The sequence below is a fragment of the Nicotiana sylvestris genome, chromosome 3, assembly GCF_000393655.2.
Source record: "Nicotiana sylvestris chromosome 3, ASM39365v2, whole genome shotgun sequence".
Classification (NCBI taxonomy): Eukaryota; Viridiplantae; Streptophyta; class Magnoliopsida; order Solanales; family Solanaceae; genus Nicotiana; species Nicotiana sylvestris.
In genome coordinates this window covers 102,154,416-102,171,685 of record NC_091059.1, presented here as the reverse complement: position 1 = coordinate 102,171,685, position 17,270 = coordinate 102,154,416, and the positions used below count along the sequence as shown (strand labels likewise).

The 17,270-nt window shown below is 36.5% G+C and overlaps 1 protein-coding gene across 2 annotated transcripts; it reads left to right on the top strand.

Annotated features, from left to right (window-relative positions):
• Window positions 1–527: 527 nt before the first annotated feature.
• LOC104234041 (uncharacterized) lies at window positions 528–7,407 on the top strand. Of its 2 annotated transcripts, none has more exons than XM_009787530.2 (9): window positions 528–838; window positions 1,846–2,052; window positions 2,381–2,448; window positions 2,924–2,977; window positions 4,101–4,358; window positions 4,457–4,519; window positions 4,922–4,990; window positions 5,087–5,132; window positions 6,927–7,407. In XM_009787530.2, exons 1-9 carry the CDS (start codon window positions 805–807, stop codon window positions 6,983–6,985), a joined length of 858 nt encoding a protein of 285 aa, XP_009785832.1. In that variant the 5' UTR covers window positions 528–804; the 3' UTR covers window positions 6,986–7,407. The 2 variants fall into 2 exon arrangements, with proteins under 2 accessions (XP_009785832.1, XP_009785830.1); XM_009787528.2 differs by having other exon boundaries at window positions 633–838; window positions 2,366–2,448.
• Window positions 7,408–17,270: the final 9,863 nt, after the last annotated feature.

Here is a 17,270-nt window from a genome sequence, read left to right as displayed (position 1 = left end):
TCTCCACTAGTGGTGGAAACAGATGCAACAGAGGTCATCAAAGTATTACATTTAAATTGTATGCCTTGCAACTCTACTATTACTGATTGTAGGTGGTTAATGCACCAGCTGAAGCAACTGAAGATCATCCATAATTTTCGGGAGGGGAACAAGGTAGCTCACAAGATGGCTAAGGAAGGACTCAAGCATGCACGAAAACACCAACTTTTTGTCAATCCATTGCCTTTAGTATTAAATAAGCTAGCAATGGACAGAAACGGCTATGTGCATTTGCTTAAAAATTTCAGTACTCATGTGTGTTTTAGTTTGGCCGAAATGGGGAATTTGAATGTCCTCGAGGCTTGTACTTTTGTTAAGGATGTAACTGTCAATACTTCGTAATGTTTTAAATAAATTATCTTTTTCAGTCCAAAAAAAAAAGGGAAATTCAAGCAAATGTGGAGAGGAAAAATATTTTTTATGTATAAATAAATGACATATAATAATTTAAATTTTTTATCACTTATGATTTTGTTTAGTCTGATTTGGTATTTTCTTTTTGTTGGGGAAACTAGTTGCACAGGTCAGCAAAGAGTCGGAAACGGTAGGGGTGGGTGAAGAAATAGAAGTTCGGGGGCGGACATCTCAAAGTTGACAGATAATATATCTTGCTTTCTCACAACTGTGCTAAGCTCATAACCCAATCTCATTTTCTCAGTTTCCATTTGCTATAAATACGTTCTTCCCCCTCTTTTCTTCTGTTATCTCTCCAACAAATTCGTCCTTCATTTTCCTCGGTCTCTCCGATCAGAGCTCCTTTACCAAATGGAGTCCGCCGCTGTTCTCCGCTCCTTTCACCGTAATTCTCTCCATTTCTTAGTCCTGTATATATACATTTTCAAGTGAATGGATTATTTTCTTTGGTGATGTAGCTATGTATTTTTATTTGTGTACATCTGTTATTTTGTGTTGTTATATTGACGGATAGCTAGATTAAGCTCTTAGCTTAGTTTTTTCTTAGCTCTCGTTGGTAACAAATTATAGCTATCTGCTTTTTCCCCCCTTACTCTTTCATCTGAGATCCGACATTGATTTAAATGCTTGATTTATGCAATTTCGCGCATTTGAATTTTAATATTTTCTTAAATTGGAAAAATGAGTTGTATAGGAAAGGAATGATACCTGAACTGTACAGTGGCAAAACAGTGTCCTTTCTTTATGCCTGATTTTAGATGAATTAAAGATCAGTAAGTTGTGGCAGTAAATATGTGTTATTAGATTAGTCTTTGAGAGGAACTGCTAACTAGTGGTTATTGATTGATGAAGCTGTATTGTGTTGAGTGCAATTTACTTTCATGAAAAATCACGACAGATGTTCTAGCTATTTGTACTAGCTGGCAGAACAAAATCGTATCGTTCTGTTGAATTTAGAGGACTAATGTGCAATTGAGCCAGAAAAACATGAGGCAAAATCCTAATTAATGAGTAGGAAATGATGTAAGGTGATCCAGAAAAGTAACCCCCCCCCCCCCCCAAAAAAAAATAAATAATTCTCCTTCTACTTGAACGAATAGAAGGGGGCAGTTTTTTTTTCTTTTTCTTTTTCCTTTAAGCATAAGCATATAATTGGCTTTACCTGTTTTCATGCATGTGTTCTTTTAATAAATAAACCTACATTCCTCTTATCTTTTGGATATTCACTATCCAGCCTCTGAATTACCTTACTGATGCGAAACCTGTTTTCTTGCATAAATGCTTGCAAGTAGTTCTAATCTATCTATCTGTTTCATGTGGATATCCTCAAATAGTTCTATTATAATCTGTCTGTTTCATGTGGATTTCCTACTTAACTATTTCTGATGACAGATTCAGTAGGTACCACTTCCCATATGAGGTCAGTAATCGAAATGCCTGGTGTCATTCCAATGAATAATGTTGCCTTCTCCAAGCCTACTAAGTTGCCCCTTAAGGGATCCTCAAATGGTGCAAAGCTCGTGTCTTCTACTAACAAGCATAGTAGATTGATACTGTCTTGTGCAAAGACATCTGAAACAACTGTGACAACAAAATCTGGTGAGTGTGCTTTCTTATTATGCCAGGTGTAAACCAGTATCTAGGGGCTAGTCATTTCTAATTTCCATTTGGCTATTGTATTGAATGTACATCTCATTCTTGGTATTTGATGCGCTGGTGCTTTTTAGTATCTACCATACCATTATGCTTGCAAGCACAGCATCTTAATTCATTCCGAGTAGAACTTCTAGTGGAATCTAAAGATTATCCTTTTGGCATTTACCTGATAAAGAGTGGAAAGTAGTTTTCTGGATTCCTTTATGAGTGCAGCCCGTCACATCTAACTTCTAGGCCAAATTCCCTTAATCTGAAGGAGCTGTTCTTACAGATAGCCACCAAAAAGTGTCAACGGAGAAGAGTCCACTGCCAACAGCAACATTTCCAAAGGGTTTTGAGGTTGGTTTATCTCTTTGGATGTTGAAATGTCTCACTGGATTGTTTTTTCTTTTTCTTTTTTGTGGTGTCTTAAGTGCCTTTGTGTTGATTTTATTGCATTATATTCTTGATGCTTGACTTTTGGCTTAATTGGTCCTCCTAAACTAAAGTTTGATATATGATTTTATGCAAGTCCAGTTGAACTGTGTGGGAACCAAGAAATCCTGCAACTGCAGCCAATCTTTGTTAAGCACTTTTGAGCTTCTGATTTAGTAATTGTTTCTCATTTTTGCATGATTAAAAAATTCTACTCATGTTTGTGGCAAACCCGTAATAACCTGTGTCATTGTTCTTATTCTGGTGACTTTCAAAATCACGTATTTAATTTCTTCATGTTCTTTATACAGCTTTCTTATCTTAGCCATGGATTTCTGGACTTAGCTCTATGCTTGTTGTGACTTTAAGCTTGATTGTTGTTCTTTACTGCTCTCATCAGGCTCTGATTACTGAAGTGTGTGATGATACAGAGGTTGCTGAGCTGAAACTTAAGGTAAGCATTTTCCTTGGCTGATCATGTGTCCTTTCATTATAGTGCATAACCACTATTGCTGCCTTTTCATTTGTTAGGGAGATTCTGAAATAGAAATATATAAATGAGATTATAAGAGTTTAAAAATCTGAGGAAGCTGGAAATAACCAAAGGGAAGTCTGAAGCCTGTCTTATCTTCAAACCATATGAGATTCCATAGCCACATAGCCCTGCCATGTGTGCTATGACCTGAAATTATACATTAGACTACTATCATATTTAAAATTATCTTTATTAGTAACTAATCAAACCTCAACTTGGTAGAAATCAACAGATTGCGTACTTTACGTCCTTGACTAGCACCAAGGCATATAGCCTAGTGGTAACGGTGGGAGTCTTCCATATAATATAGATGTTAGGTCAGCCCTCGCTGTCCTCCTTTCCCTTCCCCTTCCCCTTCCCGGTCCCCATTTGTAATAGAAAAAAGTTAAATTTAAAGAGCGAGTAAATTGTATTACGATTGTTAAAACAATGTCTAAAATATCTTGAAATGGTAGCATCTGCTATTTCAGCACCACACAGTTTGATCTGAAAGGTCTGATGATATATTTGGTAATAATTGGATAATTCAATCATTGATGCCGTGGGAATCAGAAATTCATATATTGCCTTGTAGTAGAAGAAAAAAGAAGGAATAAAGGTGCATATTAATTCAGTGAGCTTTGCTGTATTGGACAATTCTGTACCACCAAGCGTGATCATATATAACACTGCAATGACGAATAATATGGTTGAAACATTTCTGCATAAAGAATTGAAGGCTGCAATTACTTACTGGAATTCTAGCATGTATCATCCAAGTAGTCACTGACAATTTTGGAATGAATATGAAAGTCAATTTTCTGATTTTCAGTTTGTTGATTAGTTGATTACACAAATCTATGAACTCCATCTTGGGTTTTGATATGACAAGTATTGCCAGTGTAGAAAATCACTTTTGTAGGTTTCTCCGTAATGATTTATTTATTACTTTCTGTCGAAATACAATTCTAAATACTTTTAAAATAACTTTTCTAATATATTATGAAAGAAAAGGAGTTTATCTCCACTGATGTTTGATTGGATATTATGGTTTTTCTCATAGATCGGAGATTTCGAACTGCACCTGAAGCGGAATATTGAAGCTCCAATAGTGCCTGCACCTGTTGTTTCCACACCACCACCACCTAGCGCAAGTAAACCATCCACTGCATCAACAGCTGCTGCTCCTGCAACTTCCCCGGGAAAATCTTCCTCAGAAAAGATCAGCCCATTCACAAACGTCGCTGCTGAGAAATCAATGAAATTAGCAGAACTACAGACTACTGGAGCTAGTGGTTATGTTCTTGTATCATGCCCGACGGTGCATTACTTGACCCTGGCAAACACTTTTAGCATGTATCATGGACTACGCCAGCAATGACTTCTGCTTTTTTTTTTTTTTTTTTTTTTTTCTGGCAGGTTGGTTCATTCCGAAGGGCCAGGACATTAAAGGGAAAGAAACAGCCACCTGCTTGTAAAGAGGTAACTGAAGGCTTTCATTTGCTATGGATGACTACTAACTTTCTCTTAAAATTAGATTAGTATCCTATCAGATCTCTTGACCACTAGATGTTGTAGGCTTTAGTTCTTCAAAAGATTACAGTTTCTTACAGAAGAACTATCATGTCTAGATATTGGAAGGTATGAACGGAGGACATCTATCTTGTTTGTTTTGTGAGCATACCATTTCTTTGCTTAAAGGTCTAAGAATTGAGAGCGGCAGTGGTTTACTAGGATCTTGGAACTCAGTAGACCATTTTTATTTCTTGTTGACATATGCTCTTGTTGTCTTCAATGTGATGCTCACGTGCCAGGATTAACCTGACAAAGGCCTATGTGGAGTATAGCTTAGTGCTTGAATCATGTGTGTATGCTTCTGTGCAGGGTGATGTTATCAAGGAGGGACAGATTATTGGCTTTTTGGATCAGTTTGGGACAGAACTTCCTGTCAGAGTAAGCCTCTCAGGCAATCCTTTCTGTTATTTATCTGTTATTAGGGTAATATTTGGTGACCACCTTTTTTTTTTTTAAATATTTTTTATTGAGCAGTCAGATGCCGCTGGAGAAGTTTTGAAGATCCTCTTTAATGATGGTGGTATGCTTCTTTCAACTTTTTTTTGGTTCTTTCTCCACCTTGTTTTACTACTCAGATTATCCCAGCTGCAGTTTTTCTGCCATATTACCAATTATAGTGCATATGAGATATTAAAACCACAAAATTTGAAGTTGATTGTTCACAAGAAATTGACTGCAAGTCCGCGCTACTTCATAGGGAAACAGACTTATGGCTATAATCTAATTGCCTTGATACTTTGACATAGGCTATTTTGAGATGTTTAAGAGTGGAAAAAGATTAGGAGAAGCTTTTTATCCTAATCTTTTTACTAGAGTTCTTTCTCTCAAAAGTAAAAACTACAATACTTCTCTGAAGAATTTGCTGAAGCATTAGCTGCGTCAAGTTTTGTTTAGCTTCTCCTCTCAAAGTAACTCTCCTTGCTTCTCAGTAACTTCCCCACTCAGGAACTAAGAAAATAACTTCTACATGATAGCAGTAGTGGGGTTGATTGGTTTCTTGTTACCAACCCATTTGGGTTAGGATCAGCCGATGTTGGGCGATCAATAATTGACCTAAACCATCTTCTACGTCGGACATGATGGGCTAGACTCCAGTCCAGTACCATGTCAACAACACACATTATGATATTTGGGTTAATTCTAATATTGGCCTGATATAATCATATACCTACACATTGTTGTCTGAGTTTCTGGTTGTATTTCTGTCTGGGTTGAGTGGATTGTTTAAAGTTGATTTGCTTTCTTTGACCTGGCATGTAAGACTTTTATCATATAGGAATGACAGCAAATCTAGTGAGCCGTGTTTACATTTCTTAGCTAGTTGTATTATTAAAAAGAAAGAAGGTAGGGTTCTCTGTGTTTCAGATTTTAGAGAAAGATTAAACAATTGAATCATCAATTCTGCATTGGAGCAACAATGAGAAGCTATTCAAGATTGGATTCAACTACATGTATATAATCTAACTTCAGTTTTCAGGAGCTCAACTAGATGGTATAAGAACATTAAAGTCGAAATAATACCAACAAATTAGCAATTCAGTTATTTAGGGTCAAGTTTTGCTGATATGAGATAGGTATAGAAGCTGGTTTGGTTTGTGCAAAGCGCTGGAAATGCTTGAGGCTATGCGGCAAATGAAGCACTATGAAGTTTGAAAGGTTGTAGTTTGCTGTGCAAGAAAAAGCAACCTATGCCAAATGATTAAGAAAAAGAGCCTGTGAGGTTCAATATGTTGAAAGAGACTGATGATACAGAGATTATGAATTACCTATAACTCTGTAATCATAAATGGGTAGTTAACGAGGAAGACACCAAATCAAGCAGAAATAGGTAAATGGAGAGGTCATGATAACTTTACCCTATTCTTTATCTAAAAAGAAAAAAGAAAAAGGATAACTTTTCCCAATGGATTTAATTGATCAATTACAAGTGACGAGAAAAAGTCAGTAGTAGGACCTAACAAGTATGTGACATACTCATTATTGCTTTAATCTCCTAAGCTGCGATCCTTGTTAGTGCCTAAGATCTATAGCTTTTTCCCCTTTGTGTGTTATGATGATTCTTTTTAACTGAGTATAAATGGTTTTCCTAACTGGCCGACTCATACAAGGTCATTAACTAAGCCGTTTGTCCTTTCCCAGTATTATCTCTCTGCCATCTGCGGGTGATGATTCTCTTAGCTTCAAAATATGTGCAAACATTAATATGCTTGATGTTAGTTTTTGCACGCATTTCTAATTTGTTAACATTATCTACTGTGCTCTAATCTTCTTTCTGGAAAACCTCAACTCACTGTTCAAATATGGTGCATTGCAGAAGCTGTTGGTTATGGTGATCCACTTATTGCTGTCTTGCCATCATTTCGTGGTATCTAATCGAAGTTGCTCACCTCTAGTGTTTGAATTCTTGGAGAGCACTAAGATTGCTGTTCTTTTCGTTGTATTTTTGGTCAACTCGGTCATCTTGGACTCTCCTAATCCCAATTGGGAAGCAAGTTTAGGTGGTAATGTAAACTTCTTATTATGGGTAAATTCGGCTTTAGAACAATAAAAAGATTGTCTGATGGAGGTTAAGAACTTGTTTTTTTCTGGTTGTATGATTTTGTATATGGGGGCAACTGGCTTTATCAAGAGTCACCAGAAAAAAAGGATGTTAATGGAGAGTTAGTCAGTTTGCAAACTACTGCCGAGTTTTAGGATTGGTTGATTAGAGCAACTCTGGATATTTTTCCATGGAACTCAATATGTTTTCTTTTTTTCATCTTACCTTATCTAAGGTACTTCAACTTTTTACCGCATACCTTCTTCTCACCTCGCATTCGTCAATAGTTAAACGCACTTACCATTGGCACGGGCTTTGTAGCTTTTGAGAGCGAGCAAAGGTTTTGTTATACCTGCATATGGAACACCGACAGCATCTTCTTACTTGTATTGTTATTATTGTCTAATAAACAAAAGATGCTTTTATTTTCTAGTTATCTTGTCGCTTCAGATCTGCTCCAAACAATTGAGCGAAATTACTATTAGCTATACTAAGCCGACAATGAATGGAAACTTTTTACATTTTACAATTTAGCAACTTCAAAAGTCTTACTGTATCTCCGTGGGGAAGGGATAAACCAGTAAATAGGTGGAAGAGGAAGTACTAGGAAAAAGATCCTTGAGATTTGAATCACACACCATGTTTGTGTTTTGTCTAGGGTGAAGTTGCTATTATTATGTTATAAGTTCAATTTTAATATAAAATTTTTTTATCATCTCATGCGGAAGTTTAGGTGCCGGGGTTTTCCTGTTACATTGGAAAGCAGTGATAATTGATTCTACATCTATTAAGCAAAACTTATTACGCTACCATTAAATTAAACCATAATCCCTTTTAGAATCTTTAGATCTTTGCTTTACTGTTTTAACCTTTAACTATGTGTATTAGGATGCACAAATTTTCAGGTTAGACATGTATTTATACAAAGTTTCTCACTTAATCAACGATTAAATGGCATTATTCTCAATTTAATTTGTGATTTTTAAGATTATATTGCTTGGTTTTAGTAAAAATGCCTATTTTGAGTGATTAAGCTTTTTTAGTCGACCATTGTTGGAAGGGTGAGATTAGCTTTTAGATTAATGTTGAGATTGCATATTGTAGTTAGAATTTTACCTTTATCCTTTATAGTCTTTCCTACCCGAAAAAAGTTCTCTAAAGATGGACTTTAATAATCCGTCTTATGCTGGTGTCGTCTTAAAGCAAAACATTGCTGTAAAGATGCATGAGAGAGTGAGCTTAGAGACGGAGCCAAGATTTTAAGTTTATGGGTTCAAAATACTACTAAATTTATTGGTCCAATTGTGTTATTGGCTTCGAAATTTAATATTTATATATATTTAATAAGCTTTTAATATATATACAAAATTGAGCACTTGCGTGGAGGCGGCATTGTGACCATGGACTTGGACGTCACTTCAACATTTCTCTGCTTATTTGAGGCCTGAGTGAAGGTCCGGCCGTAGCTTATAGAGGAAAATTTCAGTCTCGCCATTGAAAAGCTTCTTAGAATCATAGGAAAAAGAATTATCAGTTGATTGATCAACTTACAACAGACAATAAACAAGTTATGGATTATAAAATAGAACACTACAGGTTTTCTTTACAGCAAAAAGTAATTTCCGTTTAACATTTTCTTTTCTGAAGAATAACAATAAGGTCAGTTCTATATTATAACAACAAAATGATACTTCAAGTTGCTAGTTTTGTACCAACAATTAAAGAGAAAAAAAAAAGTATTGTTATTAAGTTTTGTCTACATTGTGACTGTGAATAAAACGTAACCTATATAAAATTTTATTGTTCTTTCAACATGTTATTGTCAAAATACTTTGATAGAATCTAGGAGTCCACCAAACTATATAGGGAACCAGGTTCTCTATCAGTTCCCACAGTAAGCAACAGACTGTAAAACCAAACAATATAGGGAACCAAGTTCTCTATATGTTTCCACAGTGAATAGACAGTAAATAAAGAACACACGATATTTACGTGAAAAACTCCTTGCTCAAGGGATTAAAAATAATGACCTAACCTAGTAGGATTTCAATTCGACTAAACTGAGCAAACTTCAGATTACAACCTATTGTAATCTAGGAATTAAACTCTTAATCCCTCACTCCTTATAATAACTCTATTGTAAGCCCTTTGTAATAAATCTATTACAAAGCAACAAACCTTGACTAACTCTAGTTAATCTAGGAATTAAACTCGTAATACCTCACCCCTTACAATAACTCTATTGTAAGTCCTTTGCAATAACTCTATTACAAAGCAACAAAACATGACTAACTCTAGTCAAGCAACTAAACCGAATAATGGTTTAAATCTGTCCTACAAAGACACTTCATGAAAGTAGTGTAGGATTACAAATGAAGAATAAAATAACAAAGACTCAACAAACCTAAGGACTTAAGATATCACTTCAATCTTTGGATCTGGTCCCTAAGGTTGCAACAACTTTGTTCTTGAGAAAGGCGGTAGCTAGCACTTGAGAGAATATTTTCTTTTAATTTGCAAGTGTTAGAGAGATGAAATCCCTTGCCTTATGGTAATAATATGTGACGTGTCATCAAGGATGATGTAATAAAGTGTTCTTTAGTTTGGCCTTAGTAAGCTAGAGCTGTGTTGCTGCACTGCTGCCAGACGGTATAGTGTAGCAGCCTGCCAGATGGTACAGTGCAACGACTTTTACAGCTGTAGAGTTGACTATATGACGACCAGGGAAACTGATTCATATATGTTTATCTGTTGTTCCCTTATCTGATTTCATTGAGAATTGAACCAGATATCTGACTAGTTACTTTGAACGCAAGAGAACTAATTATATTAGGCTCATTATTTGGTTCTCTGATGAAGTTTATCAAATCATCAAAACAAAAGACACATAACTTATCAATTTTTCCTTTTTTGACGATGACAAGCTTAGAATTGATATTCCCTTGAGAACCAGATCTCTACATTGTTCCCCCTGTGAATCAACCATATTCCCCCTGAGAACCAAACCTAAGGAACTGATCACAACTGGTTCCTGAGACTTTTGACAAATCATCAAAATACAAAATATCATAACTTATCAATTTCCCCCTTTTTGATGATGAAAAAACCAGAATTAATATTTTCCCTGAGAATCAGATTCCTTACATGTACTGATCACATCTGGTCCATACCCGGTCCCTTGAGAATGTTTGTCATCATCAAAACATGAAACAACATAACTTAGATCAATTTTTCCCTTTTTGATAATGACAAACCCAAAATTGATATTCCCCTTGAGAAGCAGATTCATCACATGTTTCCCTGCGGATAAGACCTATAATCAACATGTTATCAGCAACATTCCTCCTGTGAAGTGGAGCTATATTTTATGCACAACACATCATATTAATTCATTTTTGTTCCTTCTCCTATTGACACTTGTGTAACTTCCCCCTTTTGCCATCATTGAAAAGAATAACAGAAGAAGCATACTCAAAAAGAAGTTTAGCAACATTAACTCATGTAACTTGGACAATGCAGAATAAACAGTAACAATAAACAAGTGAATGTCATTGCACAAAATAGAGTGATTGCCCATAGTAGAGTAATTATAACAAAAGCACAGTAGTTTCAACAATAAAGAATATGACAATTTAAACAACTAAAGTACCAATGTCATCAAACATAGGAATCAAAAGAAGATAGGAATTAGAGGGAATTTGGAAGGAGTGAAAGACATGGATCACTAGGCAAGAAGAAAAGTAAGGGGCTAAGGCCTTGTTGAGCTTGTCCATTCGTTCATTAACACTCCTTTAATCAATGATCATCTGCTCTCTCAGGTCCTCCACCTGTTTCCTCAATCTTTCATTCTCACCCTTCAACTTAGCATTCTATTATGCCAAGGGTCCACGGTGACCTGGTTCTCTACCTATCTGAGCAAGCTGAACCATCAATCAGATCAGTAAGAATCTCTCCAAGTTTCTCCTCATCAAGAACAAACTCAATCTCATGCACACATAGCATCAGAGTATCACATACAACATAGAAGTTTTTACTTCTTCTTCATAAACATTGGGACTTGGAGGAACAAAGAGGTGATTCTATTTTTGGAACTCAACAATGTCAAGAAATTCCTCCATTTTACAGTAATATCAGAGTCAACACTCTGCCTAACAACACTTTTTGAGACTTCGGAGTCTTCTACCTCTCCAAACCCGATAACTCAACCTTTTGCTTCTGTAAGGAACCAGGTTCTTCATTCACACTACCCTTTCTTTCCCTGAGCGGTCATGTCTCCCTCTTCTTCTTCTCAATCTGTTCACCCTTATCATCAGCTGCATCTTTCTCAGCCAACTTTATTTTCTCCATTTTTTTTGGAATTCTTTCTCACAAGTGAAGATTTTTCCACTTTATTCTCTCTTCCACAACCACCACATTAGCAGGTCACACCACTTCATCATCAATCAACCTACTTTTCTAAATCCTTTTTAGTGGATCGAAGGTTCGTTTAAGAACAGAACTCAAGAGAAAAAGATCATCATCACAATTAACATCCTAAGAAGGATTTGAGGGACCAGGTCCCTCATTCAGTTCCCCCTTTTTCTGGGACATTTACCAATTCATCCATCATTCAAGGCTTCAACAAACCTAACAACAATTTCAGCCTCACTCTCTAGAATATTAGATCTACCCCATTCCTTTTTAGTTAATGCCCCATCAAAATCTACCAAAGACTTCTTGGATTTCAATTCAGATAGAGTTAGGATTTTGGAAGGTGACAAAGTTGGATTCTCTTCTAGCATATTTGGAGAGAAGGATTCTTTTTTAGATAAGATTGATTTGGTTTTGAAGAAAAGAATCGATTTTGGTTGGGTGTGAGAGAAGGAAATAGTTTTTTTTTTGGGCAATGGGTTAGTTCAGAAAGGTTTAAATTTTGGACTTCAAAAATTAAGAGAGGTGAGAATAAATTAATGACATGGAACTTTAGCAGTTTCAAAAGGCACATAAGTATTGAAGAGACTAATAACCCGAGTCACAGGAACCAGGTTGCTTAACAGTTTTTGAAAATTTGGGCAAAAACTCCTAGAAGTGCAATGCCACTCATACTTGTTTTCTCCTGAAACTGCTATGAGCGTATACTTGTAACAATATAGAATTGAGTTAGATGCCACTAGAAAAATACTTTTTAGCATTGTACTTTTCCTTCTTTACATAGCCAATCATCGAGGGGCCAGGTCCTTAGTTGAGCTTGATCAACCCCAACTCTAGACAACCTCTTTCAAAGTGTTCTCTGCTCAGTTCTTTGATGAAGATATCTGCTACCTGATCCTCCATCTTGCAAACCTTCATACAAATAAGCCCTTTAAAAAGTAATATCGCACACCAATGTGCTTTGACTCCTTGTGTTGTACTGGGTTCTTTGCAATGTTTATAGCACTTGTATTATCACACAACAATGGCGTACAATCTGTAAACACACCCAAATCTTCTAGTTGTTGCTTGATCTACAGCAGTTGAGCACAACAAGAGGCAACATCCACATATTCAGCTTCAATAGTAGAAAGAGCCACATGTTTTGTTTTTTTGTACCCTATGAGATCAAGCATAACCCTAGAAAATATGTCATTCTAGATGTTCTCTTGTGATCCACCAGATATCCAACATGATCAGCATCAACATATCCAACCAAGTCAAAATTATCTCCTAAAGGATAGAAGAGGAACAAGTCCTACATTCCTTTAGGATACCTCAAAATTCTTTTGGTAGCCTTCAAGTGAGATTCTTTTGGGCTTGATTGGAACCCAGAACACAACCCAACACTAAAACTACTATCAGGTTTGCAAACAGTCAAGTACACAAGAGATCCAATGATACCCCTATACATAGTTTTATTGACATGAGAACCAGGTTTGTCCATCTCTAAATGAGTAGTTGTGGAAATAGGTGTATCAATGGTCTTAGAATTCCCCATCTCAAATCTTTTCAGCAGCTCCTTGAAGTACTTAAACTTCAGAATTTGAAGGACCAAGTTCCTCTATATTTGAAACATTATTGACATCAACAGAATTATGACTTCCACTTCTTTGTTCTACATCAGGAGTACCTGATGCAACATCAGAAATCCTATGTTCAGCTTCAGTCGAGGTGATAGAGGGATCAGGTTCCTCTGTGCCTTTTAGAGATTCTACTGCATCTTCTTTATTGCTCTGCTTTACTTGACACATCAAATCAGTCTTTCCGTTTGCAATATCTATAGCTTCACCAAGAGCATTTGTAAATTCTCCATTTTCATCTTCTTTGTTGTGTGACCCTTTACCATCATTGTTGAGAACAAAACATTTTGCATCCAAATGCTCTTAGGTAAGTCATCTTGGGTTTTCTCCTATTGAGCAGTCCACAGAGAGACTTCTCGAGAAGGGACCTGATCATGCACTTGTTAATCAAGTAGCAGGCGGTGTTGACTACTTTAGCCTACGAACCAGGTCCTCCATAACCAACTTGTTCAGCAAATAAAAACTCGCATGCCCAGGGGTCATAAATGATTAACAGAAATGAAGGGTGAGTGCAACTTGAATTTTGAACCAGTCTTGTAGCGAATAAAGGAAAAAGGTCCCGGTACGAGTCAGCAGTGTCGGGAGGCGGAGGTGAACAACATCTGCGCCATAACTCAACATCATCATCAATAACACTTAGGCATGTTAGATCAATGCCATTCAGTGAATCAAGGTCTGCAACATAGATGTTCTTGAACCTTTTAGCTATTAAAACCATTTCACATATTTCGAGATTGGTGACAGTGCAAAATTTGGACAAGAAATTCACTTCATTTTCCCTTATCATAGATTTGAGACACACTCAACAAGCTATATTTCAAGCCACTCACATGGTACATACATTTTCAATTGCATGGGAGAGTATTTTTCTAATTTTGCCAACACCAAGAATATAGCCCTTCTTGTCATTTCCAAAGGACACACCCCCACCTTGAAAAGCCTAGAGTAAGAGGAAATCATTCATTCTTCCAGTCATACGCTTAGAGTAGCCACTATCCATGTACCATTTTTTGACTGCTACCTCTCACTCTAACCTGCACACAAAATCACTGATTAGACTTAGGAACCCAAGCTAGCTTGGGTCCCTTATAGTGATAGAACATGCAGATCAAACTTCTTTTTGCCCATGGAGGCAGAACATATTTTCTTTTAAGGGAACCGGGTTCCTCAACAGTAGGTCTCTTTTCAATAAAAACTTTTTTTTTCTGCAAAGACTGATTTTAGTTTTACAAGAGTGCTTGTAATGACCCATTTGACCACAATGAGAACACAACCAAATATCAGCCGCAGTTACATACTTGCTATGAGTATTATAGGAGGTTTTATCCTTTTGAAACCCGATTCCTTGCTTGTTTCCACCATTACTCTTGTATATAGACGTTATTACATAAGAGGAGTAGGTACATTTAAGTGACTTATCAAGATCATTTTTAACCCTTTTCAAATCCTCTTGAAGTTATCTATTCTTTTCAAGCTCAGCAACAAGACTTGTTTTAACTTTCTTAAGCTTACTCTCAAGCTCAAGTTGAGCCTCACTAGCCACTTCTTTATCCTTAATGTTGTCTATTCATTTTTTTGTTTGGTTTTTCAACAAGTTATTTTCTCTAGTTACTTCTTCCATTTGTTCCTTCAAGTCTACAATGGAAAATACCATATCATCTCTCTCTTGTTCTATGTCACCAATTTCTTCTATTAAAGTATTTTTCTCATTAATGAAGCTATGATAGGCATCAATCTACACATTTGCTAAAGACATCAATTTTTTCTTAAACCAATTTTTTTGAATTTCTTTGAACATCAAGAAAACTTACCTCATCTTCCTCCTTGTCCTCATCATCATCAGATTTGACCATGAGTGCAAAAATTGACTCATATTCTGAAGATCCATTGTCAGCAACCATCATAGATGTATATCCTTGGTCATCTTCACCTTCAGATTCACTGGATGAATCTCCCCAGTCATCCAAAGCTTGCTTCACCATGTTGTCAGCATCATCTCTTCTTTTGAACTTCCTGTTAGGGACTTGGTTCCTCTTAACCGTCCTATCAGTGTTGGTTTTGTAATGATTCTGATTACGAAGAGGACAGTCTTTAATGAAGTGTCCAGACTTTTCACACTTATGACAGCAATCATTTCCTTTAAAATTCCTGCTGGAACTTCCTTTCTTTGGAATCCCACATTTTTTTAATCATCTTTTGGAATCTTTGAGTGAGATACCGCACATCGGATCCATCACTACTTGAGTCATTGTTGGCAGCCTGGAGAACCAGGTTCTTCTCCTTCTTCGGCTCTCTTCTTTGAAGATCCTTCTTTCTCTTCATCTCATAAGTTTTAATATTTCCAATAAGCTCGACAATAGTCAGATTCTATAGGTCTTTGGCTTTAGTGATAGCATTAACCTTGCTCTCCCAGGAACCTAGTAGAACACTGAGTATCTTCCGGACCAACTTGTTGGTTGGAATGATTTCACTAAGTGAATGAAGCTCATTGATTATGGAGGTGAAACGGGTATGCATCTCTTAAATGGCCTCATCCTCTTTCATTTTAAAGAGTTCATACTCAGTTGTAAGCATATCTATTTTGGATTGCTTTACCTGAGTAGTTCCCTCGTGAGCCGTTTGAAGAGCTTCTCATATTTCCTTTGTAGACTCACATGCCGAGATATAATTATACTCATCTAGTCCAATACCACACACAAGAATCTTCTTCATCTTGAAGTTCTTCTCAACAGCTTTTCGGTCAGCATCATTGTATTCTTTTCTTGTCTTTGGTATAGTCCTTGTTCCCTCTCCAACAGCCTTCATAAAGACAAAGGGATCATCACAAATCACGTCCCAAAGCTTGAAGTCATTAGCCATAATGAAGTCATGCATTCTTGTTTTTCACCAACTATAGTATTGGCCGTTGAATCTTGGGGGTCGATAGGTTGATTGTCCTTCCTCGAAGTTTGGTGGAGCATCCATGATGAAGATCATTTCTAGGTGTTAACCTTTTACAAAGAACCCGCTCTGATACTAATTGATAGAAACTATGAGTCCACCAAACTGTATAGAGAACCAGGTTCTCTATCAGTTCCCACAGTAAGCAATAGACTGTAAAACCAAACAGTATAGGGAACCAGGTTCTCTATATGTTTCCATAGTAAATATGCAGTAAATAAAGAACACGCGATATTTACGTAGAAAAAAATCCTTGCTCAAGGGATTAAAAACTACGGCCTACCCTAGTAGGATTTCAACTCCACTAAACCGAGAAACTTCAGATTACAACATATTGCAATCTAAGAATTAAACTCTTAATCCCTCACTCCTTACAATAACTCAATTCTAAGCCCTTTGTAATAACTCTATTACAAAACAGCAAACCTTGACTAACTCTAGTCAATCTAGCAATTAAACTCTTAATCCCTCGCCCTTTACAATAACACTATTGTAAAACCTTTGCAATAACTCTATTACAAAGCAACAAAACTTGACTAACTCTAGCTAGTCAAGAAACTAAACCAAACAATGGTTTAAATCCGTCCTACAAAGACAAATCATGAAAGCAGTATAGGATTACAAATGAAGAACAAAATAACAAAGACTCAACAAAACTAAGGACTTAAGATATCTTCAATCTTTGGACCTGGTCCCTGAGATTGCAGTAGCTTTGTTCTTGAGAGAGGTGGTGGCTAGCACTTGAGAGAATATTTTTTTTGATTTGCAAGTGTTAGAGAGATGAAATCCCTTGCCTCATGTTAATAATATGTGACATGTGTCATCAAGGGTGATGTAACAAAGTGTCATTTAGTTTGAGCTTAGCAAGCTACAGCTGTGCTACTGCACTACTGTCAGACGGTATAGTGCAGCAGCCTGCCAGATGGTACAGTGCAGCAGCTTTTACAGCTGTAGAGTTTATTGTACAACGATAAGGGTAACTAATCCATATCTTTTCCCTCTGTTGTTCCCTTATCTGATTTCATTGAGAATTGAACCAAATATCTGACTAGTTACTCTGAACGCAAGAGAACTAATTGTATCAAGTTCCTTATCTGGTTCTCTTATGAAGTTTGTCAAATCATCAAAACAAAAAACACATAACTTA